Source organism: Rutilus rutilus, assembly GCF_951802725.1.
Source record: "Rutilus rutilus genome assembly, chromosome: 2".
NCBI classification, from domain to species: domain Eukaryota; kingdom Metazoa; phylum Chordata; class Actinopteri; order Cypriniformes; family Leuciscidae; genus Rutilus; species Rutilus rutilus.
This window is the reverse complement of record NC_140210.1, coordinates 32,359,401-32,384,809: the sequence shown is the minus strand read 5'-3', so window position 1 is coordinate 32,384,809 and position 25,409 is coordinate 32,359,401. Positions and strand designations below refer to the sequence as shown.

Genomic DNA, 25,409 nt, shown 5'->3' with positions numbered 1-25,409 from the left:
AATATAAAGGTAAGCATTCAACAACACACATTTCTTTTTTCTACATTAAAATGCAGGTATTGTAATTTATTTATTTCCCGAGTGGAATAGACACAACAGCTGTGCAATTCGCTCTGAACTGTCTGGTATGCTATAAAAAAATTATTCAAGGATCGAGACTGCCATGGCATTACAAAAGGAGTGAAGAAGATGCGACAAATTGACACCTTGCAGAACCATTGTTGGGAGGGCAACGAGTGCGAAGTCTGTAATTACACGATCTGGCCGCTAGAGCGCAGCGGAGATCTGGTTTCAGTGGTTTGCTAAAGATCTGGTAGCGAAGGGCTTGACTTGAAGGATTGTTTCTGAATATTTATAATTCATGAGATAAGCTTACTCTGTTGGCAAGTGCTAACCTCTGTCCTCTTGGTCAGGAGTCCTCTAGGCTACCTAATTAATATTCAGTAGGCCTATACTACCCCAGCATTTATCATTGGAACGTTAGGCAAGGTCAGCTTTGCGAAATTAACATTCATTAGCTCAGACTCGATCGCCATTGTAGACTTTAGTAATTTCGCAAGAGGGCGCCAAGTTAATTTTACAGGTCGGCACACCGGATACGGTCAGCGGCGGTCAGAGGTGTCATTGTAGCTGCTATTTTGAACCATCTATTAATATGCACATGACTAACAGCGCCAGCGTGGTATACTGATAGGCTACAGTTGCTTTTTTTGTTCGATGTAAGTTAACAATGTAACGATTAGATAACTGACTAAATAACGGGACTGGACATTTTCCTTTAATCGAGCTAATTGTTACAGGCACAGCTTCTTTGGGACGAAAATCTTCTTTGTAATTCCATGCAAGAACTTATGAGCCTTTTCTCTAAGTGAGAAAATCACAAGGAAATGGTTTGGTGGAAATCAGTGAGAGGAAAATGCGAAATATAAAGAAAGGATTAAATAATTAAACTGGCTCTCAGCGCTACAATGAAGAATGTTTATCAAGTTTCATACCTACATTTTACAGACAGGGGCTCTGAAGGGGATAGCAGCACAAAGTGTGAGGTAATGTTTTGAACAAATAAGCCTCCGTTAGGGGGCAGTATTTGAAATGTAATTGTTTAAAAAGGGTGCAATTGTGATATTGTATTTGCCTAATGCAAAACAATTTAACCTGAATTCAGATGTGGACATTTTAAATAATAAACACAATAAATTATAAGTTTTGGGCATTTACTGTCTTTAATTTGTGTAGCCTTATCTCGATGTTACATCTGAAAAGCACTGTGTTCATTTGATGTTTAATAGAACAGTCCACACTTAAAATAATGTAATCCTTGAAATTTTTATGATTTTGAAAAATAATACAATGATTAAGTGACATTAACTATTTAAGGTTAGATGACATCAGAGTCAGAATGAGCTTTATTGCAAAGTAGGGTAGGATGGGGGAAGGTGCCCCCTTATGAACAATGTGGATTTACTTTGTAACATATTTAGATATACGTTTAGCATGTGCAGGATGCTGATGCATCAGCCAATGTGTTATTGAAATAAATAGAAACATCCACTAACTTAGTTGTTATAGCAAAAAATGTCAAATATTAAAAGAGGGGTAATATGGGCCATACTGGGGTAAGAAGCCCCCACCCAGGGATATAATTATTTATATATATATATATATATATATATATATATATATATATATATATATATATATATATATATGCTGTTTTATATGTAAAACACTAAAACTATTGTAAACAATGATTTGTATTGAGGGATTACTGAAGGACCGACCTAAATAATGTGATTTTAATGAATAATCATGAATTTACTTAGACAAAAAATATGCAGCAAAAAAAGCACAGATAGATATTCATGGGAAGGGCAAAATGTATGGACTTTTTTCTAATTATATTATTCATATCCCAAGTACACTTTCATAGAAGGCCATGAGGGACATGACAAAATAGGTGGTGTCAACTGAAAAAACAAGATAATTTCTAATATAAAGATAATATGTATGTAATTATTTTTAACTTTATTAAAGGAGACATTTCAATTGATACAAAAAGCTTTTAAAAATAGATTTTGGTGACCCAATAGGTAAAATACACTTAAAAAGGTCAGAGGGACTCAAATCATACCGGTTTCGTGGAATGACTCATATGCTCTTCTTTGGAACACGAATCATCCTATCATCCGGTTTTGCTTGCAGAGTTAATGCAGCTCTAGTGTTGCTGTCATTAAAAAGCAAAAGGAAGGCAAACCAAAAACTAAGAAATCCTGCAATTCATGTTCATTTCTCAATTACGTTTCACTAAATTGTTTTGCTGACAATACAATTTGTAAATAATAAATAAATAAAAAAAACGCAAAGAGGCGCTGTACAGTCATCCTAAATCAATTATTGCACTCTTCACATTTGCAATAAGATGATAGTTTTGGTTTGTATCAGCATGTCTACTCTTGCCAGCTTGGAGCACTCGACCTTATGCGACAGATAAAAAAGCGCGAAGCCATCTTTAGAATTTATATTGTCTTTGAACTTCCGGTTTTGCTGTCGCTCTGTTTATCTCTATGGCATCGCTGTCGAGGAGTAATTAGCTGGTAAAGTGGAAATTACTTATTCTAAACTTAACAAAAGTTATCACGAGGATTGTAATGTTTAGAGCAGATGTCTTAACAAATGTCAGTAGACCGGAAAGATTTTAAAACGAGCCGTTCATTCATAAATCCGCAAGATCACTGTGAAAATACAGACCGGAAGACAAGACAACGAGCGCAGCGCTGAAAAGGGGCGGGGCTAGATAAGGTCTATAGCACCACACCACAGATGAACAGGATGTGTTTCATGCAGAAATCTGAACGGAAGGGCATGTTACAAAAAGAAAGAAAAGAGGACTGTGTTTCACCTGTCCATTTTTCTGTAGGCCTACCTATTAACTGCATAAATCTAAAGGAAGACACATTTAAATTAGCATGAGTCCAAAGACAAGGCATGTCTGACAACAGAGGGACACTGAAAAACAAAGACCAACAATTAACTAGTTTTAGTTGTTGAGCTAGTTTCTAAGTCACATTTGGGATACTTAATGCACTCCTGAATATTCACAAATAACAAATAAAACGTAAAATCTGAAAAGTGCAATTTGATGCCTAGCTCAGTCTCTTATTTGACCACATTTCAGACTTGAGTTATCCCCGATCATGCCCTTTGTACTCAGACAAACTGTGCTTATAGGGTACTTAGACAGCCATTTGGCTAATTCTCTAGAACTGTTTTACACCTCTATTGTCAACCTATTGAACAACCTATAGTACAACCTATTGAAATCCAAAGGGAAAATGTAGATAGATTTGAATGTGAGGTGCTGTTTTAGGCTCTAATGCAGGTGGTAACAGTGTCATGCTAATGACCTAATTTAGTTATCCATCACAGTTAAGTCTGAAATACATAATTTTGTGCAAATATATTTAAGATTTTTTGTGTATAAATATAGCAGCTCTTAGTGATCTTTTTAAAGTTCTTATAAATACACCATTTCTTTCATATAAAAGTTTAACTTCTTTAAATACCACCAAACTGCTCTTGTTCTTCATATACATTTCAGCAGAGTTCCAGTTGTCCATCCCCCCCTTGGCCTTTCAGTTGTCTGAACAGCTGAGAGTGTTTTCCACAATGAATCTTGATGGCACATATTTCATGGAACTGGCTTGAACTGCCCAGACAAACACTTCAGATTAGAATTTGTCTTGTGTGTGTGTGTTAAATGATATTAGCACAATTTCATAGCATAACTTGTATAATACAACAGCAGCAATTTATAATTTGTCCAGGCCATGCTGTTATTAATGCTACAATAGTGATTCTAGCAGATATTCTTACAGATTTCTCTTAAATATATTAAGAAATAGAAGAAAATAATTGTTTGTTACTATAACAGTTTTAAGTATGTTTAAGTGAACTATGCAATCTTTGTCTTGTTTGTCATCTTTGTATTCTGCTGTATTACTTTATAACATTCAATGGTAGCCTACTCTAACGACAAACGAACGCCCTTTCCCCCACAAAAGGTTAAAGTATCACGTGGTCATGTGTTTACGAACGCAATAATCGTCCAAATGTGTAGATTACGCTGCTGCAATACTTATCTTCTAGACACATTTATTTAAAAAAAAAAATGCGTTGGAAACATGGGGCAATATTTTTAGATTTAAATTAAAAAAATCATAGTAATGAAAAATGATAGTAGCCATGACTTGGTTTTAACCTAGGAGGAGGTGTGAGCAGAGACCCAAGGCGTGCCTTCTTTAAACCCGCATCAACTCAGACTTCAGCTTTTGTCCATATGGCGCGACGTTGTTTGTGCCAATTAAAACTTTAAAACCTTAAGCCTTCGAACCCTGATTCTGTTTGTCATAGTGATCCTCCCTTAAACAATTTCACTCAGAATGTGCAACGTATTAATATTTGTTACATAAAGTAATTTGGATATAAGAACGAAACTGGGGCGCATTTCCTTGATTCAAAGACTTACCGCTCATTATTTTAAATCCCTAGTTCAACCAATAGCTGACGAGATCAGTGGCGTCGTCATCTGGATCTAATTTTCACGAAGAAACTTGACTGCGGTCATAGACAGCCAATAAGAATTCAATACCGTGTCTAGACCGTTCCTGATTCAAATTCGAACGTGTCCCAACCAATCAGACGAGAGCTCTGAGGGTGGAGTCTATGGGCATTTAATCAAGTTTGTGCGCCCTGCAGCACACAGCTACAAAACAACAGTTTACAACCAGAGTACGTGTTGAGCAGTTGAGGCTGATTAGAGGTAAGCTGCATGTCTTAATGCACCCGATAATTCTTGTAAAACTTGAGCTTTTATCGAATATGTCTGAGAAAGATAACGTTACACGGTCGCGTTAGAATTTTGTATGATACTTTTTACTGCTACTACAGTTGAAACCAAGAAAAGTGTTGTTTATTTAAAAAAAAAAAGAAAAGAAAAAAGCGTGTTATCATCTCAGCTGTAGCTTTTTGTAGCTGGTTACGTGAGCAAGTAGATTTAAAGGATTGTACCAGCTTAGTGATCTTGTGAAGTTAAGAGCGTAAGCAGCCATGGCTGGCTTGAGTTTGAGGTCGTAATGGAGTTGCAGCGCTCGTGAGACCGAAGCGGCTGAAAGTGCTCTAAAGTTGTGTGCCGTACAAACTTAACGTTACTTGGTTTATTTACTTTCAACGACTAGAGTCTGAAACTAAGAGCCTTCATACATTATAGTGCATATTTCCTGCAGTTTAGGCGGGAAAACAAAATGGAGGGACGCTTATTGTTCTAGTTGAGTGATCTGGTGGAAACGAAGCAGGAACTTGATCGGATTAACTAACGTTAGCGTTTAGTGCGCGATCATTTCTCCGTCGCTTTGCTAGCGCGCAAAGCAACAACATTATGTTTTGACTGAACAATACATGCTGCTGTTTCTGAGGGGTATTTTCTTTTAAAGAGGTTTTTGTCTCTTTATCACTTTTAGCACATTACAGCCATGGGTAAGGATCCTACTAAGCCCAGGGGAAAGACGTCCTCTTACGCCTTCTTTGTGCAAACCTGCCGGGAGGAACATAAAAAGAAAAATCCAGGGACATCGGTGAACTTTTCAGAGTTCTCCAAGAAGTGCTCTGAAAGATGGAAGGTGAGCTGAACAGAAGGGCTGCTTCAATGTTTTTCCGGGGGGTGGTTGTTGTTAGGGAGGGGAGGGGGGGGTGGGGCAGAATTACACGATGCATCTGTTACTCAAGTGACTGAGGCAAATGTAGGGCGGGAGGATAAAGGGAGACACACTGCGCCTGCCTGGCACAATCTAATCATAGTCTCATGTTTTTCAGACCATGTCCTCTAAGGAGAAGGGCAAATTTGAAGAAATGGCCAAAACCGACAAGGTCCGCTATGAACGGGAGATGAAGACTTATGTGCCTCCTAAAGGTGCGAAAGGAGGGAAAAGGCAGAAGAAAGACCCGAATGCTCCCAAGAGACCACCGTAAGTAGTGCACAAATAGACCCCTGAGATTTGTCTCTTATTTGAATATTTATTTTAAGTCTCATTTTTCTTCCACCATCAGGTCGGCTTTCTTTGTCTTCTGCTCTGACCATCGCCCGAAGGTGAAGGGCGACAACCCTGGCATCTCTATTGGTGACATTGCAAAGAAACTTGGGGAAATGTGGTCCAAGCTTTCACCAAAGGAAAAGTCTCCATATGAGCAGAAGGCCATGAAGTTCAAGGAGAAGTATGAAAAGGTAAAGATTGGCCCAGTTCAGGTACTTTTGATGGCATTTTGCTCGTGTTAACAAGTATTTGTGTACCAGGACGTTGCTGCGTATCGCGCCAAAGGAGCAAAAGCAGAGGGTGGCAAGAAGGGTGGACCTGGCCGGCCAGCAGGAAAAAAGGTAGAAGCTGATGATGATGACGATGACGAGGAGGAGGAGGATGATGAGGAAGAAGAGGACGAGGAAGAGGAGGATGATGATGACGATTAAACTATCAGGAAAACTTGAGCTGAGTTGTTTGCAAAACAATGTGAATGCATTTAAATTTTTCAAGACCTGTACAGAAATGTGTATAATTGAATACATATTGAGGTCATGTGCTGTTTTGTAAATGTAACAGCTTTTTTTTTAAGCACTGCTTTTTGTCTTGATAGCTGTGGTTGCTTGTTTTCTTTCCCTGTTTCATATTATTTCTACTGCCATTTTAAGACAAATGAGGAACAATTTGTGTAGTGTCTCAATTTTTAAAATGAGCTTTAAAAGTTGTGTAGACTGAAATCGTTTCTTTTTTTTTGTTATTAAATTTTTGTATATTATGACCAGTTTCCCTTTCCACTGTGTGCAATTTTGACTTCATTTGACTTATTAAAGATTTTTGCAGAATTTGTTCATACTGCATATTGTCAGATCGCATTTATTCGTAGCAACAGGTGCTGATTAAATATCATTGAGGTGTAAAAACTAATTTAATCATTGCCTAAGCAAATTGTATTAAACCAAGTATTTAGTTTAAATTGAAACTGTTCAGCTTTGGCTGTTTTACAGACTATTGGCACTATTTTACTTCAAGCAGACATCTTACAATTTTGGTGTTTTAAATTAGGCTTAGTTTCTTGTGGACTGGCCATGATGCTATTGTGAGACCATAACTATGGAGTGTAATTGTTACTGACTTTAAAGGGATAGTTCACCCAAAAATTAAAAATTGTCATTTACTCCACCCTCATGTTCCAAACCTGTATGAGTTTATTATTTTGAAGAATGTTGGTGACCAGACAGTTGATGGACTCCATTGTAGGGAGAAATTACTATGGAAGTCAATGGCTACTGTCCACTGTTTAGATAACAGCATTCTTCATAATATCTTTTGTGTTCAACAGAAGATCGAAACTCGTACAGATTTGGAACAACATGAGGGTGAGCAAGTAATGACAATTAAAATTGAGTGAGCTATCCCTTTATATTGAGGTTTGTTTCTACTTGGATTTAATTGCTGGTTATCAGGTTACCCTGAAGAAAATGCTAATCTCACCCGTGAATAATTTGATCTGAAAAATAAGAGGCATAAATGCACATGTAACTTCATCTGTAACCAGAGTTATGATTAAGTGCATTAATGATTTATGTTTGGGCTGAGATGTCCTTCTGCTTGGTCATGTGACGCGTGGTCCGCTGTATAGGTTGGGTGTATTGTTCTGTGCAGTGACAATAGATGTATATCGCACATTTGACATCTGCTCACCTGCATCCAAAAGCTCAGTCTACTGCCTTGAACAACCTAATCTGCATATGAACCGTATACTGGGATCACTTCCACATTAGCAGGCACTTTCCAAGAACACTGCAAACAAATAACCTCTACATTAAAGGGGGGTGCTTAAAATTCACAAACTCAGAAAACAATTTATCAACTAATAACTTGAAGTTTATATATATATAATGATAATTTTAAATATGTGGAAACCAAAAAATATTGCCAACTTAATTCCCGTGATCATCTAAATGGCTGAAATATGCAAAATATACAAAAACTTTAATACAGCAACAGACTGGTAAAAATGTTCCATTTATTTTCTTGAGAAAACAGCCAGTATAAGTTAGATATTTACACCTTCATTCAGAAACCCACCATATCTCAAAATGTTAATTTAGAAATAATCATATTTACATTGTACAAAACAAACATAAATTTACACATTGCAATCATTCCCGCCCTTAAAACATACCTTTGCTCCACTTGCTTGTGATTTTTGGCCATGAATAGAATAATCAATCAATGATTTTCACAAACAAGTAAACAAATGTTCCCTCAACCAACCAAACATTTATGCAGTAGACAAAAATAAATGCATCACTTTTTTTTTTTTTTCATTGTTGACCCCGTGTCCTCATTTCCCTTGTCTTTCGACTCCCATTCTTCACCCATAGAATGTGGCAAAAAATGTGCCATTGTGCCAAAGACGAAAAAAGTTCAAGTGGCAGGTTGACATCTCAAACATAACGAAGTTCCAGTGTTAAAAAAATATATGCATCCCAGTACTTGATGGACAAACTTTACTTTATAATGGAGCAGCAACAGAAGTGGCATTAGATAATTTATCTCAGCACACATTGTGCACATTCTACAAAAGATAAAAACATTCTGTTAGGTAGACCCCTCCAATCCACAGATTCCAATGAAAAACCCATGCAACGGACACTGGGGATGAACCGATGTAAACATTGTCTTCAATGGAGAGAAAAAAACAAATATGATCAGAGTTCAGTTATTGTGGCGAAGACTAAAACTTCATTAGTCACATACTGGTAAAACATGTTTCTGTAGTCAGTGGTTTTCCTTGAAGCACATTTGAGACAGTAAAGCCAGCTCCTCAGACTGCCACAATGTTGTTCATCTCCCACTTCTGCGAGCTCTTATTGTTGTCACAGTCAGTTATATAAACCTTGTGCAATACATCAGAGCGATCCAAACATTTCCCTGTAGGTATATGTGTGAATCGATGCAGATCCTACGAGAAGAGTTGGAAAAGTTAACTGAACAATTGATACAGAAAGGTACGGAATCAAGCTTGCTAACAATTTATAATAAAGGTAATAAATTAGGTATCATGAACTACAGCATTATTAATGTATTCATGTATAAAATATTAGTAATTGTGACTGTTTGTTAACTAACTGTTTTATGTTTTACTATGCCTTAAAAATGATCAAAATGGACTTTTACACAGTTAAAAAATAGTTTTCAACATTGATAACAAGAAAAGCACAAAATCAGCACATTATAATGATTTCTGAAGGATCATGTGACGCTGAAGACTTGAGTAATAATGCTGAAAATTCCGCTTTGCCATCACAGAAATAAATTACATTTTAAAATATATTAAAATAGAAAAGTTTTTTTAAATTGTAATAATAACTGTATTTTTCATCAAATAAATGCAGCTTTGGTGAACATAAGAGACTTGAAATGATCATTTCTACAGATAATAATACAATTTTAACATTAACCATGTTTTCATCTCTTGATACCTGTTGTGACATACCTTAAAATATTTCCACTCCGTGTGCTCGTTCAAGTTGCAGTGTGTTATGATGACGGCAGATCCATCTCCTCCTTTCGTCAGGCACTGGTCGTACTGCATGAGCTGGTTTGCTTCATTAATTCTGAAGAGCTGAAGAAATGCCAAATTGAAACGAGATCAAAAACTTGTTCTAAGAACGGTCAAAGCAAAGTACTGCTGCTAAAACATTTCCCTATACCTGATTTCCACCCATTCTGTGACAAGGCCCAATCTCAACATTGCCACCATTGGTGTGGCCCATGCTGTCAATGCAGTAGCTGGTCTCATACCCACGGATCTATCGAAAGAAAAAGCGACTGAATAATGGCAAATTCCACAACATTCACTATCACTTTAATCAACTGCATTTTCTCCATTTCTTGAATAACTACATATTTGCACCTCTCCCCATTCGACGTTCTTTGGAGGAAGTGGGTAATGTAGAGGGATGTCATAGGCAATCTCCTCCATGAACCACTTGAAGCTCTTGCAGCGATGTTCCTCTCTGAACTTTTTCAAGCTGCTGATGTCCCCGTAGGCCAGCGTGAGAGTCTCAGGCCGACTGGCGTAGAAATAGTCCTTATACTCATCCCACCACACCTCCACCACCCGCACATAGTTCTACATGCAGCCAATAAGGAGAGGGGAGGTTACAGACTGGATTAAAGTGTATCAGTAAAGTATAGTTTCGACCCAGTTTTGTTTTCAGATTCAGAAAGGGCTGATTATAGAATAAAAAAAGAGTAAAACTGACCTTAAGTGTGGGGGATGAGCCTACATGAGCAGGAGGTGGGTTTCCTTGCCAGCCCTGCAGACGGTAGATGTGCCCCACCCGTGAACATGGCACGAACAGAAGCTGCCCACCACATTGCCATATCTACGCAGGACACACACATGGCAGGGATTCAGAAAGTGTCCACGTACAAACAAACTGCTCAAGTTGGCTAACTATGTTGCTCGGTGCAATTAATGTAGAAGAAATATCACCCTGAAGAAGTTTATTTTGTGGTAATGACTGTATTTCTGACTGTACATTATTATTCCTTACTTTTGTTACTTAAAAACATGGGCATTAAGCATTGATTTGAGTAGAAATTGTTTTATTATTCTGCTGGTAGAGCCAGCTGAAAAGACAGAACACAAGCACGACTACAAAAGAAAAATGTTTGTGCAGTCAGTTTGAGTTATGAAGTGTTACACTTGACAAAGATCATTATTCGGAAATAATGTCGTTCAAAACGATAAACAAACAAAATCAAATCAATCTTACAGTCACCATTAAATCAAAATATGGAACATTTTATGGAATACCAATTATTTATCTGTGCACATCGTTATTGTTTGTTCTTTAATCAAAATAACATAACCCCTCCCTCTTATAACCCATCTCTTGTTCTCTTCTGTGATGATGTGTTTACCAGCTCGAGGGCAACCTGTCACTTGCATGAGATCACCGTAATAGCAAACCACAATGATCCAACCATCCAATCAATTTCTGTTAAACAAAACATTTTGTTTCACTTACCCAAATGCATCACAATAGGGAAGAAAAGACTATCACAACTTCCGTTTCATGCCGATTTTAAAGGCAGGGTAGGTTATTTGTTCCAGTTTTTTTTTTTTTGTTATGCTGGTTGAAAGTCTCTTTACATCCTGATAGCAATCACTAAGTTAAGTGTAAATATTTAACTTTATATGTATATATATCTTGTCTGTGAATGGTGTAGGACCATCAAATGTTTGTTTATTCGGTCCGAATGCAATGATAGGATGTCATATCTGCCTGTTAGCATATGTATTTGCACACCCTGCTCGTGCAGACATCACACAACATCAGCACGTTTCATGCTACGAATTAGACAGACGTCAGTCACCGAGCACCGCAACAGAAACAGCAGCCACCTTTTACAGTTCCTCCTGAACCAAAACAACAAGTTTATGCTAAGTTCACGCCATAACCACTGTAATTTGGAAGAGATCGAAACCTGTGACGTTATAGTCGGAGTGGTTCTTGATTCGAATTCATACGTTTCAATGGCAACACTATCAATGGTGAAATGAACCTGCAGCAGTCAGCTGATATAGGTCAGTGCTTTAAGTTTTTTAATAGTGCGCTTTGAGACATGAGGTGGTTTAACGCCGTCTCTCGTGACGCTTTTGTTTGCTTCTTGTGTTTTGGAGGAGGTGTGGCTTTGTAGACGCTCTGAAGGGAGGGTGGGATCTCATGCTTTCAAAGCTAGCTCTCCAAAAATTACCTACCATACATTTAAAACAAACTTAGGAACACATAATTAACCTTTATGCAAACTTCTGTGGGGGAAAATATCTAGTCAAATTTTCAATCAAAACCACTACCAATTTCTAAAAGTTATATCTAAAAGTTTACCTTGTAGGAGATCTCAAAGTTTTCTCCTCCCCAGATCTGAAGGCCTGGATCATAGAGGCCCAGCTCGAAGAAGAATTCTCTTTCTATTGCGAAGAGTCCTCCAGCCATGGCAGGAGACCTGATACACAAATTCACTCATAAGGAATGTTCACCCCTTACTTTTCATACGCTATTTTACAACATTAAGAGACGAGGCCTTGTTCAGACAGGCAGTACAAATCTGAAATCAATTTAGTTTTTTGTAGTCTGAGTTAATGAAAAACAGTGACAGACACAACAAACTGCAAAATATGCACATCATGGCTGTTGACTAAAATGAATTTACTCTTTGGAAAAAAATTATATATGTAAAAAAAAAAGGAATTTAAGAAAAAAAAAAGAAAGGATTTCCCCTGCAGCGTGAACAAACCCGAAGAGACACCAAACCAAGCAGTAAAATGCTGACAACCAATCAAGACGTTTCAATTATACTATCAGGATGTGCCATTTAAAAAAAAAAAAAAATTGTCCATGTTCTGTCTTCAGCGCCTACATAATTCTGCAAAATTCTGGTGTCTCTTTTTACATTATATTAACCATAGAATCACACATCAGAGATCATTTTTTTCAGAAGAGTGCACAGAAAATAGCATAATGTAAAGATGAAGCTCTAGTTAAAATTCAAGCAGCAACAGCATACACACTTCCCCTTGTTTGGTGACACGTATATGCACACTTGGGTTGTAGACTTATGCCAAGTCACTACCACAGAAGAGATTAGATAGACAAGAGAAAATGGAGACTACATGCAAAGAGAAGCAGAAGCAAGGTCTGTGAGTAGTTAGTTTCTAAATCTAGTAGTTGAGCGACTACAGAACAGCCATACTGGAGTCATAATATATTAAGTATTTTATTAAAATAGCAGTTAGTATGCAGCATGAGCATCAAAAGAGCTGAACTGTTAAAAAAGAAGAGACAAGCAGACCATCACCAATCTTTACAAAAGAGAGACAGTCTCTCCACTTATGCGTGTTGTGGTCAGCCCTAATCCGCTCTCAAGATTATAGCTCTAAATTACCCATAAGGCTCAGTTCTAGTTAGTCTCTTCTGCTTCTCCTTGCCACCCAGTGGCACGCGTTTCCAAAGCATGCTCCAGTCCCATGCTCCTCTGGCAAAGCCATCCTCGTCCCCGCCCCCCTGGGGCTCGATGGTATAAGTCTTGCCGTTAATAGAATCTATGAGAGGCACTGTGCACACCGTTCTGAACATGGCCACAGAGGATGGAGGAGAGACAAGGGGGACGTCCATGCAAGCAAACATGGACACACATACAGTACACACACACAAAAGGGTGGGGGAGACAAAACAAGAGAGAGAGACAGAATGGATTTAATGATCATGCTTATAGGAGGGTGGAAGTTTACCGATAAGGCTCTGTCTTATGCTTTCTCTTAGCCTTCTCCCTGCTGCTAAGAGGGACCCTTTTCCACAGGAGGCTCCAGTCCCAGGCGCCTCGCGCCAGGCCGTCCTCGTCGCCGCCCTGCTGTGGCTCTATGGTATAATCATTGCCGTCTATGTAATCTATCAACGGTACTGTGCAGACCGTTCTGCAACATTAACACAACACAGTATTAACAATACATTTAGGTAAAGATCAAAAATAATAAAAAATACCACACCTGTGTAGTGTACTAGAAATATAATATAAAAAAAATATATATGTATATATATTAATATTTGAATAACTTGTCCACAAAACCAAAAGTCATGTGGTCGAACCAATATGAAAAAAATCTCTCTATATCATAGAGGAGACTGCAGCCCTTCTTTAAAGTCTTTTAAATAATTTTATATTTTTATGACAAGGCAAGATTAGTTCAGAATGGGTGTTTAAAAAAAAAAGTTAATGATATTTATTAATTCATGATATTTATTAAAAAAAAAATAAAAAAAAAATGCGTTTGCCTAAAAATATCTTTTAAAATCTATTTTCAAAACAATGACTTATATTAGATTAGGGCTGGAACGATGTGTCGACGTTATGGATTATGTCGATTACGTACTGTTTATGTTCATTCCTATTCCGCTGTCATTTTTCACACAAAACTAAACTCTAGAGCAGATACTAATGGCTATTAAGGCAGCACCGCTTAGTTGTGTTCATACAGAGTTTTGTTTTTCACGAAAAAGGCACGCTGAACGAACGGAACCGCACTGGACAACTAGTTGTCTGCCACGTCATATAATGTGAGAGCTGCACATCATCAAGGGTTTAGTTCACTTAAGGAGACGGAGGCGCGCTGCTCAAACATACTCTCTGAACTGGTTACTGGCTACTAAGCATTTAAAGTCCTTGTTGGTTATTTAAAATATCAGATAGATGAACTCACGCCTTGATTGGACCCCTTTTATTTAACAACACGCTGTCAATTGTGATAAAACTTTCCAATGTTATGGATATCGCCATTTTTGCTACTGTTGCTGAATAATGTATAGGCTTATAATAAGTGGCGCTGCCATACTAGCCATTAGTATCTATTTTTGTTTAGTGTGAAACACGACAGTGTATTAGGAATGAACATAAACAGAGCATAATCTAAATAATAGATTACACTGATCCGCCGTTCCAGGTCTAATTAAGAGGTGCAAGGTAAATCCTACATTTTACTTTTATGTTACACCACATGACCTTTTTAAATTCATTAAATTTAAACTTTTCTTTTAAAACAAGTTTTTGTGTTTTTTTAAATATGAAACCAACATGAATAGGAAGAGAACATTTCTAGAAAGCCAATTAAACCATTTTTAAATATTTAAAAAAGATAAATCTATCTTCAAAGTCTCTTTTTTTTTAGTGAGCACAAAACCGGCCTAGCGCTTAAGTCATACCTGTCTTTTGAAATGGGGGCCACCAGTGGGGCATACCAGTTTATCCCAACTTCACAATGAGCATCCAGGTAGATCAGCACCTGAGGACAGAACCACAGCGATGTGAGACAGGTACATTTATGTAGTACCATTAAACAGCATGTTAATAATGGGGCCCATACCTGTCCCAGTGTGGCTTTGCGGGCTCCTATGCTCCTGGCCTGGATCAGACCCTCTCTCTTCTCATTGCGAAACAGTTTGACCAACCCATTCCATTGTTTTATATACTCCTCCAGCCTCTCTTTAAGATGAACTAAACAGAGAACACATACAAACACTTTCAGGCTTTGTCTACACTAACAGACACAAAAATGTCATCAATTTTTTTCTTTTATTTATGTTGTCCAAATCACCTCATGAGCTCCATGGGGACATAACATGAGCAAATAGCAAACTTTTCAGCTTTCTGCCTGCACTTGTTAATTATACCTGGCTATTCAGTTGTAAAAGAAGGTTATTGGCATATTGTTCAAACCTACACTACTACAGCAGCCAGTGTAGACATAGCAGACATCGATTGTGTCTGAGCAAGCGGATCCGATTTGACCACTTGCAAAATAACAGTGCAGACAGTCAGCCCTAAAGATTGCCTTTGAAAAACAAATCGAAACTGTGTGCAACATGAACAAAGTTTTACTGACCTTTACTAGAAAGCGCATAAAACATTCTGAGCCTATACGCTCTTTATCGATTCTTATCGGCTAATTCTGCAGCACTGCATTTATTCATAGTTCCCCTGTGAGCGATCTCTTAAAGAGTAATGATCTCCATTCAGTAACAGTCTGCTTGCCCCATATTAATGAACAGGCGTTAAGCATTAGCCTTCAGGCAGACCGCCTACAGGTTGTGGCAAAGATATGTCTCTTTCACTTATGAGTAGAGAATAGACTCTCATGAGAGAGATATCAAAAACTAAAGCCATTCATCACTTCCTTAAACCTGAAAAACCAGTAACAGCTGAAAGACAGTCACAACCCAAAACAGCCGGAACATGCAAATCCCAGAGCATTTAGAAGACAAGAAAACAATTTTTTTTTACTGATTTACTAAATGCATGTTACTGTGAACAATTCATCCGCATACGTACATGAAGTTAAGTCTTCACATCACTGCAGCCGCTGTTAGAGGCTCTGGTTGCAATAGAAACAGTCAGTGTCCTGAGACACTGCTTAGGTTTGCTCATATTCAACCATAAAAAAACAACATTTATGGGACAGCTCATCCCAGATCTTGTTGCAGATTTTGAATGTTATTTAAATGTGAGTGTGGCAAGCAGTTTTTGAGATTTCAGGATTCCCTATTCAAGTAGATAGGACTTAGTCTTGGATGCCCAAAATAGTTGCCGATAGCCATAACAAATATTGCTGCCAAAGTACCAAGTGAATGGGTTTTGGGAACTTTGGCCAGACTCTTACCATCTTACTCTTACTCTTCCCAGCAGCCATATCAACCCTGTAGCCCAAGACTGGTTGCCCACTGAAGCTAAGCAGGGCTGAGCCTGGTCAGTACCTGGATGGGAGACCTCCTGAGAAAAACCAGGTTGCTGCTGGAAGAGGTGTTAGTGAGGCCAGCAGGGGGCGCTCACCCTGTGGTCTGTGTGGGTCCTAATGCCCCAGTATGGTGACGGGGACACTATACTGTCAAAAGAGCACCGTCCTTCGGATGAGACGTTAAACCGAGGTGCTCTGTGGTCATTAAAAATCCGATGTCCTTCGAAAAAGAGTAGGGGTGTAACCCTGGCATCCTGGCCAAATTTGCCAATTGGCCTCTGTACATCATGGCCTCCTAATCATCCTCATATACTGATTGACTTAATCACTGTCTCCTCTCCACCAGTAAGCTGGTGTGTGGTGTGTGGTGGGCGTTCTGGCGCAGTATATGGCTGCCGTCGCATCATCCAAGTGGATGCTGCACATTGATGGTGGTTGAGGAGATTCGCCCCCTTCCATATGTGAAGCGCTTTGAGGACCCAGAAAAAGCGCTATATAAATTGTATTAATTTGTTAAACAATGTTTTTAAAATAAAGCTGTTTTTAATTTTCATTGATGAATTATTGCAGTGTTCGGACATATTATAGACTGTTACTAATTAATTATATGCCTATAATTCATTGTAATCGACCTAAATGTTTTAGACAATTTTCAATGAGGAGGAGTAAGCTTCTGTGTAATATTTTATTATCCTCACAGCCGTTGGTTATGCGGTGATGCGCTATGAAATTATTGCGTGGCAATTTAATTATAATAGCCTATCAATTTAATAATAAAAGTAGCCTAGGCCTTCCCTAATAATAATAATAATTATTATTATTATTATTATATTTTAATACATAAATTGGAAATGCTAAATCATCTTGATATTGATAGCTGATGCTTGTTTTGACAATATCTCGTTACATGATATCGTCTATAGGCGCAACCCGGCATGTCCACAAACCCGGGGGTTTATCGCGCTGATTCGTGCATATTTCACACGTAGTGTGAGCAGTGAAGTCGCAGCTCGACGTTCGGACCGTATAGTGTGAGCACATAAATCCTGAGCTTTGGCTTTACATCGCATGCGATCTACTCGTTCAGTGTGAGTAGGTACCTTGCTGAAATCGCACAGACATCGCACAGTGTATGCCCGCCTTTAGAGCCAGGGACACACCAAGCCGACGGTCGGCCATCGAGCACCGTGCGCAAAAAAAGTCAGCAAGTGCTGCTTTGTTTATGGTTTGTATACCTGCAGTCTTAGTTTCACTTTCTCTTTTTGAATGACGAATATATCTGCTTAAATAGACAGTTAGGCCTATCAGACAGTCGCCTGTAGTCCTTTTGCTGTGTTCAAGCACATATATTTTTCCCCAACGCAGGCGACGCGAGCCGACAACACAGTCGGCTTTGATCAGTGCTAGTTCTTTGGGGTCAGTTTGGTTTGGCAGATGATATTATATTTTTCTAATTTCTAATCTAATTTTCAGATTAATTAGCACTAAATACACTAAAACTAGAAAGTTCTAAGTAGAAAACAGTAATGAACACATTTTACTTAAATGAATTGGTGAATCTTTTTTTTTCAGTTTCTTTTAAATGACCAAATGGGATGCAATAACCAATAAAATAAAACGATTCAGACTTATTGGTATTTGAGGAGGACAGGAAAGTGCGTTTGATTATTGCCTGTTTGCTTGGCTGTTGCAACAATAAAATGTGCAAGGGACATAAAAACCAGTGACACTACTTCCAGTTGCTACATCTACATTGATTTGAAAATAGCCGAGAGCTACTGTCACAATACTGTGAAATGTCACTAAGATATAGATATAGTTCCTTTGTGATTGTTCATTAAAAAACTACCAGCATCAGTGCACTTTTTCTTTGCCATGTTTGTGGTGTAAATATGACTTTAGTCGTCAGACCTGATGTGTTGTTTTTTTTTGCACAAGCACTGTGCTGAGTTAAAAAAAATGTGCAAACCACATACATGTGCTATTTAGACTGCTATTCATATTTGCCATTTAGAGTATTTGATGAAGAAATGAAAACAATGCTCAATGCTCACGCTACCTTTGTTACTGAAGTCATCAATCATGACTATCTCAGCCAGGTATCTTCTTGGGGTTCTTTTGATGACACTGTGCACCGTCCTCATCAGGGTGGACCAGCCCTCATTATGGAAGACAATGATCACGCTGGAGGTGAGGAGGTTGTCATCATAGTGCCAGTATTTACACCTGCAGACAATATAAACAGATATGAAACACACTCTATACTGGAAGTGAACGCTGCTGTTACAAGTGCGTGTCTGGTCTGTATTGCTGTTCACGGGTTTGCACATGAATACACCGCTTATCATGTGTTAGTGGTAGATTATTACACACTGGCATGCACCTCTATCCAGTGAAAGACATTTGTGAGACAGGAAACAGCAACTTTGCTCACGGTTTCCTCCGCACAGGGGGAAAGCAATGCCCAGTTACACTTCCTCATTCTCTTTCTAAGCTCGAAATTAAAGTTTCTTTATCCACGTTCATTCACTTGCAGTAAATAATACAGTTGTGTGTGGGACTGGGGGAGAAATGCTGTTGAATGAATTGCACAAACTTCATGCTATTTTATGAAGGTTTGAGCTTCCAGACACCTCTAATATATTTGAGGCACCTGTTTGAGCTATGAAACTGAAGGATATGCATGCACAAACAATTTGGCTTTGTTTGTAGGTTCCAGGTGGGTTATTTGCACTAGGGCTTAATATATGTACAAGTTCTTACATAGTGCAAACAGAAATTCTAAAGTAAAAGTTTGATCAGGTTAGAAAATAGAAAATCTATTGATGAGGAAACTCTTGATGTCTTAAGTAAATAGGACATAGATTTGCCTATGCATGTGATTAAAACACACAATTTCCCTCCCAAAACCGTAAAAAAATATAGTTTCCTGCCTGCAACACAACACACTGCCAGAGCAATACTTTCTTTCTTAAGGTGGTTTAACCTCTTTTAGCATCAGACTTAGGTTTCAATGTTCTTAAGTGTGCAGAGGCCTAACTTGTGTGTTACATAACACAGTAAAGCCACTCAACTGAAAGAACAACTCACTCCCATGGCATTCAATCTCACTGGAGATCAAGGTGTGTTGCGCTACTTGTAAACACGTTGTCACCATCCGAGTGCTAATACTAACTGTTCTTCTAAACTACATGGATTCTATTTAGTTAAATGTTTTAGCTTATTTTAGCACTGAATCTCTGAGGTAATGGAGCTGTTCGGTTGTGACGTCCATTTGTAGGCCAACTCAGAGGGCCGATTCATCATGAGGTCCCTTGAGAATTTCCACTGCATCATTGCCGTGATGAAAGGTATTGGGGTGTGGATAAAGGTTTTTATCCTCGGTAGCGAAAGCTGTATGTCAGGGTGTAGGGTAGGGTTAGGGGTTAGTTTCTGTTAAAGCAATTCACCTTTCGACACGCCCATTATATCGACCTGCAGCTATCTCTCTCTCTAAAATAGGGTCTTGCAAAGATCACTTGAAGACACTTTCATGTTTTGCTCTACAATATAGGCTAAATTACACACAGTTATACGTCAAATGTGAGTTTTAAAAATAGTAGCCAAAAAAAAAATTCTAGAAGAACTACAATGGTTGTCAGAATCATGAAGCACGTCAACCCGGATCCTTGTGGTGGTTGTAGTCTTCAAAACAAATTCAAAACAAGTTAATGTAAACCACTCACCTTATTTTACTCATCAATTAAAAAGCATTTTCCATTGACGGCCATTCAAATGCAATTCTGACGAAATATTTTTTTTGCAATATATATATATAGTTATATAGTATAGGCTAGAATAAATAGATGGATGATTATGTGTCCTCGTCTGCTTCCTTTTGTCACAGTTCAGGATAATTGCTAATAATTGGGACTTTATGCATTCTTGACCAATAAGCATTGTCTTTTTCAAAAGGGAAGTTATTGGCTCAAAAAACTTGTATGTGCCAACAAACAAATATTTAAATTACAAAATTGATAAAGCTATTCTTACTTGACTTGACTAACATGCTGCAGTGTGTTTGACTTATGAGGAAGGCATGACTAAATTATGAAATGAAGCAAAACATCACTACTAAGAAACAAAGTGTGTAAACACTGACATCTTCAGACAAAAGTTGGTATCACCGAAAACACTCGCCAACAATTTAGTTTGCCAAAGGAAATACAACCAATACAAATAACATAACGTAATCATGCTACAATCTATATGATCATAATTACGTCTCTGAAAGGTTACAAATATATCTGAGCTCTGCTGCACTCTGAGAAGTCACACACCTGCGGGCTCACAACTGATCAGTTCAAAAGGGCCATATATATTATATAGCCTGCCTACTAACCAATGTTAATAATAATACCACCAAAGATCAGCGGTGCTCTTTTTCCCAGGAACATTTAGTGCCATACTGCAAGTTCATAAGCTGTTGAAAACCTTTGCACCCTGCCTGTACCAAAGAACAGTGGTGTCTATTGTTTCAGCCCTAACTTGGATCCAGACACAATCCAGATTTCTCTACTAGAAAAGAATTTGTTTTTCCTGAAGGAAGCTGGAGTTTGAGAGAACATGCAAATTTGTGTACTAAAAGCATCCTGCCATCAAGTCAAAACATGTAGCAATGGCATTACAACACAGCTGAATGAATGAGCATGACTGAATTTGGTTATATTTAGGATCATGTACCTCAAAGGACACAACATTGTACCTTTAAGGTCATGTGTTCAATTTCCAGGGAACAAGCAAACTGACAATATGCATAAATATAATTTTTAGATAATAAGCTGGTCAAGTTAAATCAAATTTTCATTACAGGGATAGTTCACCCAAAATTAAAAATTCTGTCATTTACTCACCCTCAAACATTTCTCAAAATATCTTCTTTTAAGGTCATACAGAAGAAAGAAAGTCATACAGTTTTGGAATGGCATAAGTAAATAAGTGAGTAAATGATGACAGCATTTTCTTTTATGGGTGAACTATCCCTTTAAAAGCCACCATTCAGGCTATCTGCAAAAGAAACAGCACTGACCAAAGCGCTATAAAATGCACTAATAATTAAACTGCAGATGGTGAAAACACTGCATGCTTTTTATACCATCAACTATTGCCCAATGACAATGTATACCAAGCGTGAAATGTAACGATATAATATTATTGTCGAAAGAGAAAATGAGTTGGACAGTTGAAACTGGACAGTGGTCAAATATGAAGCTGAAGCTGTTGTTAAAGCCTCAGGTAGGACATTTCTGAAGCTGTATGAACTCATAAAGCAGTCTCAGGCAGATAATCCAGCTTTCCAGCTTGGAGGGGAGTTAATGAGAGAGACTGCGGCTTATCATTCAGCTGTGACGTGGCTAAACAACATTTTGGTGGCTGAATTATGGCCATAATGCTGATCCTATTTAATGTCTGGAACATTAGTAATAGAGTGTAGCACATTATCTACCCAGTACTAACCATCCTTTCAGTGAAAAGGGTATAGGATACATTCCTTAATGTACTGCAACACAGTAGTGTTTATATCTGAAGGTACTTTTCGATATTTGCATAGGCTACATGGTGTTTACAATACATGGTACACCAAGCCAAGGTACTTCTATGTTTAATGGTCTTACCTGACAAAAATGATGTGAAATTTATGTGAGAAATGAAGGATTACCATAGTTTGTGTGTGTGTGTACAGAATAAAGGAGAAATAGAAAATGACGTGGCTCAAAAGGACGTTTTTCTTCCTTTATTACACACCTGAAATAACTCGTTTGAAAGGGTGTGTCCTTATCGTTTTCATCTTTCTGGGTGTGATCACAAAAATAACTCAGAAAGTCAACATGTCAAACCTGACTGTCTATCTATAGTGTGTGGTCTGAGCATCTAAAAAATAAATGTAAATTATTTTATAAATAGATAGCCTACTGTAGTCAAGTACATGCTGAAACAAAAGAGGACCAACTGGTTAATGTCTAATGAAGCAAAACATTGCCAAAAAAATTAATTAAAAAACAGAGGTTGCTACCACACCCACAACTCTCCCCTCACACACACCCAAATAAATTCTGAAATCAGAGTGACGTGCGTCGTCATACTCACTCTTCATGCCGCAAGTCGCCGACAGTTCGATCCAAGGAGATCATGTCGCTGGCTACCATATTAAATCCGAATTCCTTAATGCTGGCCTGAACCGCATCTTTGTACTCAGGTCCCAACACAAACGGTTTGCTCCCCTCTCCTGGTCCGCCCGGGGACCCCTGAGGCTCAGGTTCTTTAGGCTCAAAGTTGCCCAGAATCCCTTTCTTCAACACAGGTTCGCTAAAAACATTGGTGTGGGGCTTGAAGGTGACGTATTGCTTTTGAATGACATTCTGCTGGTTCTGGGCTCTTAATTCAGGGTTTGGCTTGTCACCATTTTTCTGGCGGATAGACTCCAGATCGACCTCAACTCCTTCAACGTGGGGCCAAGGAACAACTGGCTTGAACTGGTCAACCATGTCATTATTGGGAGGGATGGGCTGCAGAAGTTTATCTGCATCTCTTCCTACCTATAAAATGAGACAAATTTGTTGTTAGATGTTAACCCTATAAAGCCATATCTACTACATGCTTTCTGCCCTCTGGCTGATAGTTCATACTTTTTTAGCAAGTACAATTCCGTTGAAATGCTCCCCCTCAGGTTGTGGTACAAACGATTTTACACTTTTTGTTGTGAATTCTTTAATGATTTTAATAAAGTAAACGTAACAAATAGCGTTTATGCTGTTAAAGGGTTAGTTCACCCAAAAATGAAAATTATCACATAATTTAATCTCACCCTCAAGCCATCTACGGTGTAGGCCTATATGATTTTCTTCTTTCAGCCTAACACAACTGGAGTTATATAAAAAAAATATCCAAGCTTTATAATGTGAGAATGTTAGTGGTATAATTTTTTAAGCCAAAAAAAGCGCGTCCATCCATCATAAAAGTAGTCCAATACGTCTCCAGGGGGTTAATAAAGGCCTACTGAAGCGAAGTGATGCGTTTTTGTAATTGCGATGCATTTTTCGACTGTATAAAAGTAATAAATATGAATACTTATGACAAAAACACATTGCTTCACTTCAAATAGCCTTTATTAACGTCCTGGATTATTTTTGTGATGGATGGATGCACTTTTTTGGGCTTAAAAAAAAAAATTTGGTACCATTTACTCCCATTATAAAGAGCCAGGATATGTTTAATACAACTCCGATTGTGTTCGGCTGAAAGAAGAAAATCATACAGCTAGGATGGTTGAGGGTGAATAAATTATGGGATAATTTTCATTTTTGGGTGAACTAACCATTTACAGTAATACTATTTCAAGATGGACATTTACTGTAGTTTGCTAATTGCTATACTGTCATAAAATCTCACTGATTTGCAAGCTATCAGAATTTCATATTACTTTTTGACCATCTAAATAGAAATTGAACCAAATTGCCTATTTTTGCTCAGTTTGAGCCTCATTTGAATAACATTGAAGCTCAATTTTCTTGCTAATTGAATCATACTACATGGGTCACTACAAGTATTGGCCAAAGTATTATTTCAAATGACAGGTTTACAGACAAGCACTTTCAAGTAAACATTTAGCCTACATAAAGCACCCATTATGAAAAAGACAACCTGAGGTGAAATGAGTAAACAAAGAAGAAACTCTGTACAAATAATGTATGCTCCGTACAAATGCAGTGCAAATAAATCCGCGAGAATGTAATACCACAGAGAGAAGCCAAACTAACGTTACACCAGACTGGTGTTGACAGAAAGGTGTCAATGTGCCACGTGTCACTTGCATTTCTGTGCAATCTCCTCTGAAAGCAAAGAAATGTGTGTCCACGTACACTTATTCATCTCGAGCTGATCATTTAATTCAGTCTGCAAGCATATCGACCACCTATTCGATCTCGAAGACACCATTAACGTTAGTCCATAATCAGTAACGTTACTGATACAGCAAACCATCTAGAGACTGATCACCTAACATATATATTTTTTATATTAAATAACTGCTATTTTAAATTAATTATGCGTGTCTCAAATTTAAGCAACCAGTATAACAACAGAAACGACCTTCCGGTTCTTCGCTGAATTTGCTGCTACTTATGAGGATGTAGGCACTGACAGCGACATTTAGCTCTCTATGCTAGTAGCTGACGTCCATATCTGCGTTTTGAGTTTAATTTAAATGGAAATACATATTTAAATACTTCTCAAGATTAATAAAAACGTCCTGTGTCTGATTCAATTCATCGGTCAGTTCTCGCTGCTCATCTCCATGACAACCGCAGCAGTTAGCATGCTAATCATCATGCTAGCCGACCCACCTGAATACTAAAACATGGTGAAATTAACAGCAAACACAGCGAAAACACCCTCGTCTCCAGATAACTAACGGCCATTAAAGTGATACTTTACCACTACGCCAGCGAACGGGTTATCGTCGCCTGCCTTCGGTGTCAGGGAAGACCAAAGCAAAACCAGCCCCAAAAATGTGCCGATGACCAGTACACTTCGAAGGATGAATCCAACCTTTAACCTCATTTTGGAAAAAAAAATCAGTTAAAAAATAATAAGAAAGAAAGAAAAAGGGTATCTAGCACAAATAAATAAACACTCCGCAGTCTGTATGGACACATCGAATCCCTCCCTCCTTTCCTCTCACTCTCTCTTTCTCTCTCTCGCTCTCTCCCCCCCTTCTGTCTGCTCCCTTATTCAATAAAACTCCCACTATCCTCTATGATTCAGTCACGAAAAAAAGTCATACAATAAGCAAACAGTTGCGTGCATGCGAGCGCGCACCACACAGCCATGAGGTCTAAACACACGGATGTGTGAATGAACACACACGGACGTGCGCGGAATGATTGATAGAACATAAAAGGCCCGTAGAGATGTGCGGGGCGGAGACTTCCACAAGTGTTGCAGTATAGGCGTTTATACGCACAACTATTGCCAAACCCTTCTCGCTTTGTGCCACGCAC

At 38.2% G+C, this 25,409-nt stretch overlaps 2 protein-coding genes across 4 annotated transcripts; one reads left to right on the top strand and one right to left on the bottom strand.

The window, feature by feature from the left end:
- Positions 1-4,463: 4,463 nt before the first annotated feature.
- hmgb2a (high mobility group box 2a) lies at positions 4,464-6,923 on the top strand. The gene is made up of 5 exons (XM_084402339.1): positions 4,464-4,819; positions 5,517-5,675; positions 5,869-6,020; positions 6,103-6,277; positions 6,347-6,923. Exons 2-5 carry the CDS (start codon positions 5,529-5,531, stop codon positions 6,515-6,517), a joined length of 645 nt encoding a protein of 214 aa, XP_084258465.1. The 5' UTR covers positions 4,464-4,819; positions 5,517-5,528; the 3' UTR covers positions 6,518-6,923.
- A 1,151-nt stretch (positions 6,924-8,074) lies between these two features.
- galnt7 (UDP-N-acetyl-alpha-D-galactosamine: polypeptide N-acetylgalactosaminyltransferase 7) lies at positions 8,075-25,340 on the bottom strand. Of its 3 annotated transcripts, XM_084393716.1 has the most exons (13): positions 24,844-25,290; positions 22,498-22,946; positions 18,431-18,597; positions 15,004-15,134; positions 14,843-14,922; positions 13,378-13,560; positions 13,032-13,214; positions 11,975-12,092; positions 10,343-10,465; positions 9,991-10,209; positions 9,788-9,886; positions 9,571-9,699; positions 8,075-9,036 (listed from the first exon to the last, which is right to left on the bottom strand). In XM_084393716.1, exons 1-13 carry the CDS (start codon positions 24,967-24,969, stop codon positions 8,899-8,901), a joined length of 2,145 nt encoding a protein of 714 aa, XP_084249842.1. In that variant the 5' UTR covers positions 24,970-25,290; the 3' UTR covers positions 8,075-8,898. The 3 variants fall into 3 exon arrangements, with proteins under 3 accessions (XP_084249842.1, XP_084249840.1, XP_084249841.1); XM_084393714.1 differs by lacking the exon at positions 13,378-13,560 and having other exon boundaries at positions 24,844-25,340; XM_084393715.1 differs by lacking the exon at positions 13,032-13,214.
- Between the last annotated feature and the right edge of the window lie 69 nt (positions 25,341-25,409).

Excerpts from the sequence above, each read along its gene's own strand:
- hmgb2a (XM_084402339.1), top strand. The coding sequence starts at position 5,529 with ATGGGTAAGGATCCTACTAAGCCCAGGGGAAAGACGTCCTCTTACGCC. Across the intron at positions 5,676-5,868 it reads AGTGCTCTGAAAGATGGAAG|ACCATGTCCTCTAAGGAGAA; the intron begins GTGAGCTGAACA and ends CATGTTTTTCAG. Across the intron at positions 6,021-6,102 it reads AATGCTCCCAAGAGACCACC|GTCGGCTTTCTTTGTCTTCT; the intron begins GTAAGTAGTGCA and ends TTCCACCATCAG.
- galnt7 (XM_084393716.1), bottom strand. The coding sequence starts at position 24,969 with ATGAGGTTAAAGGTTGGATTCATCCTTCGAAGTGTACTGGTCATCGGC. Across the intron at positions 18,598-22,497 it reads GGCGACTTGCGGCATGAAGA|GTGTAAATACTGGCACTATG; the intron begins GTGAGTATGACG and ends TATTGTCTGCAG. Across the intron at positions 9,037-9,570 it reads CGGAGTGGAAATATTTTAAG|GATCTGCATCGATTCACACA; the intron begins GTATGTCACAAC and ends CTCTTCTCGTAG.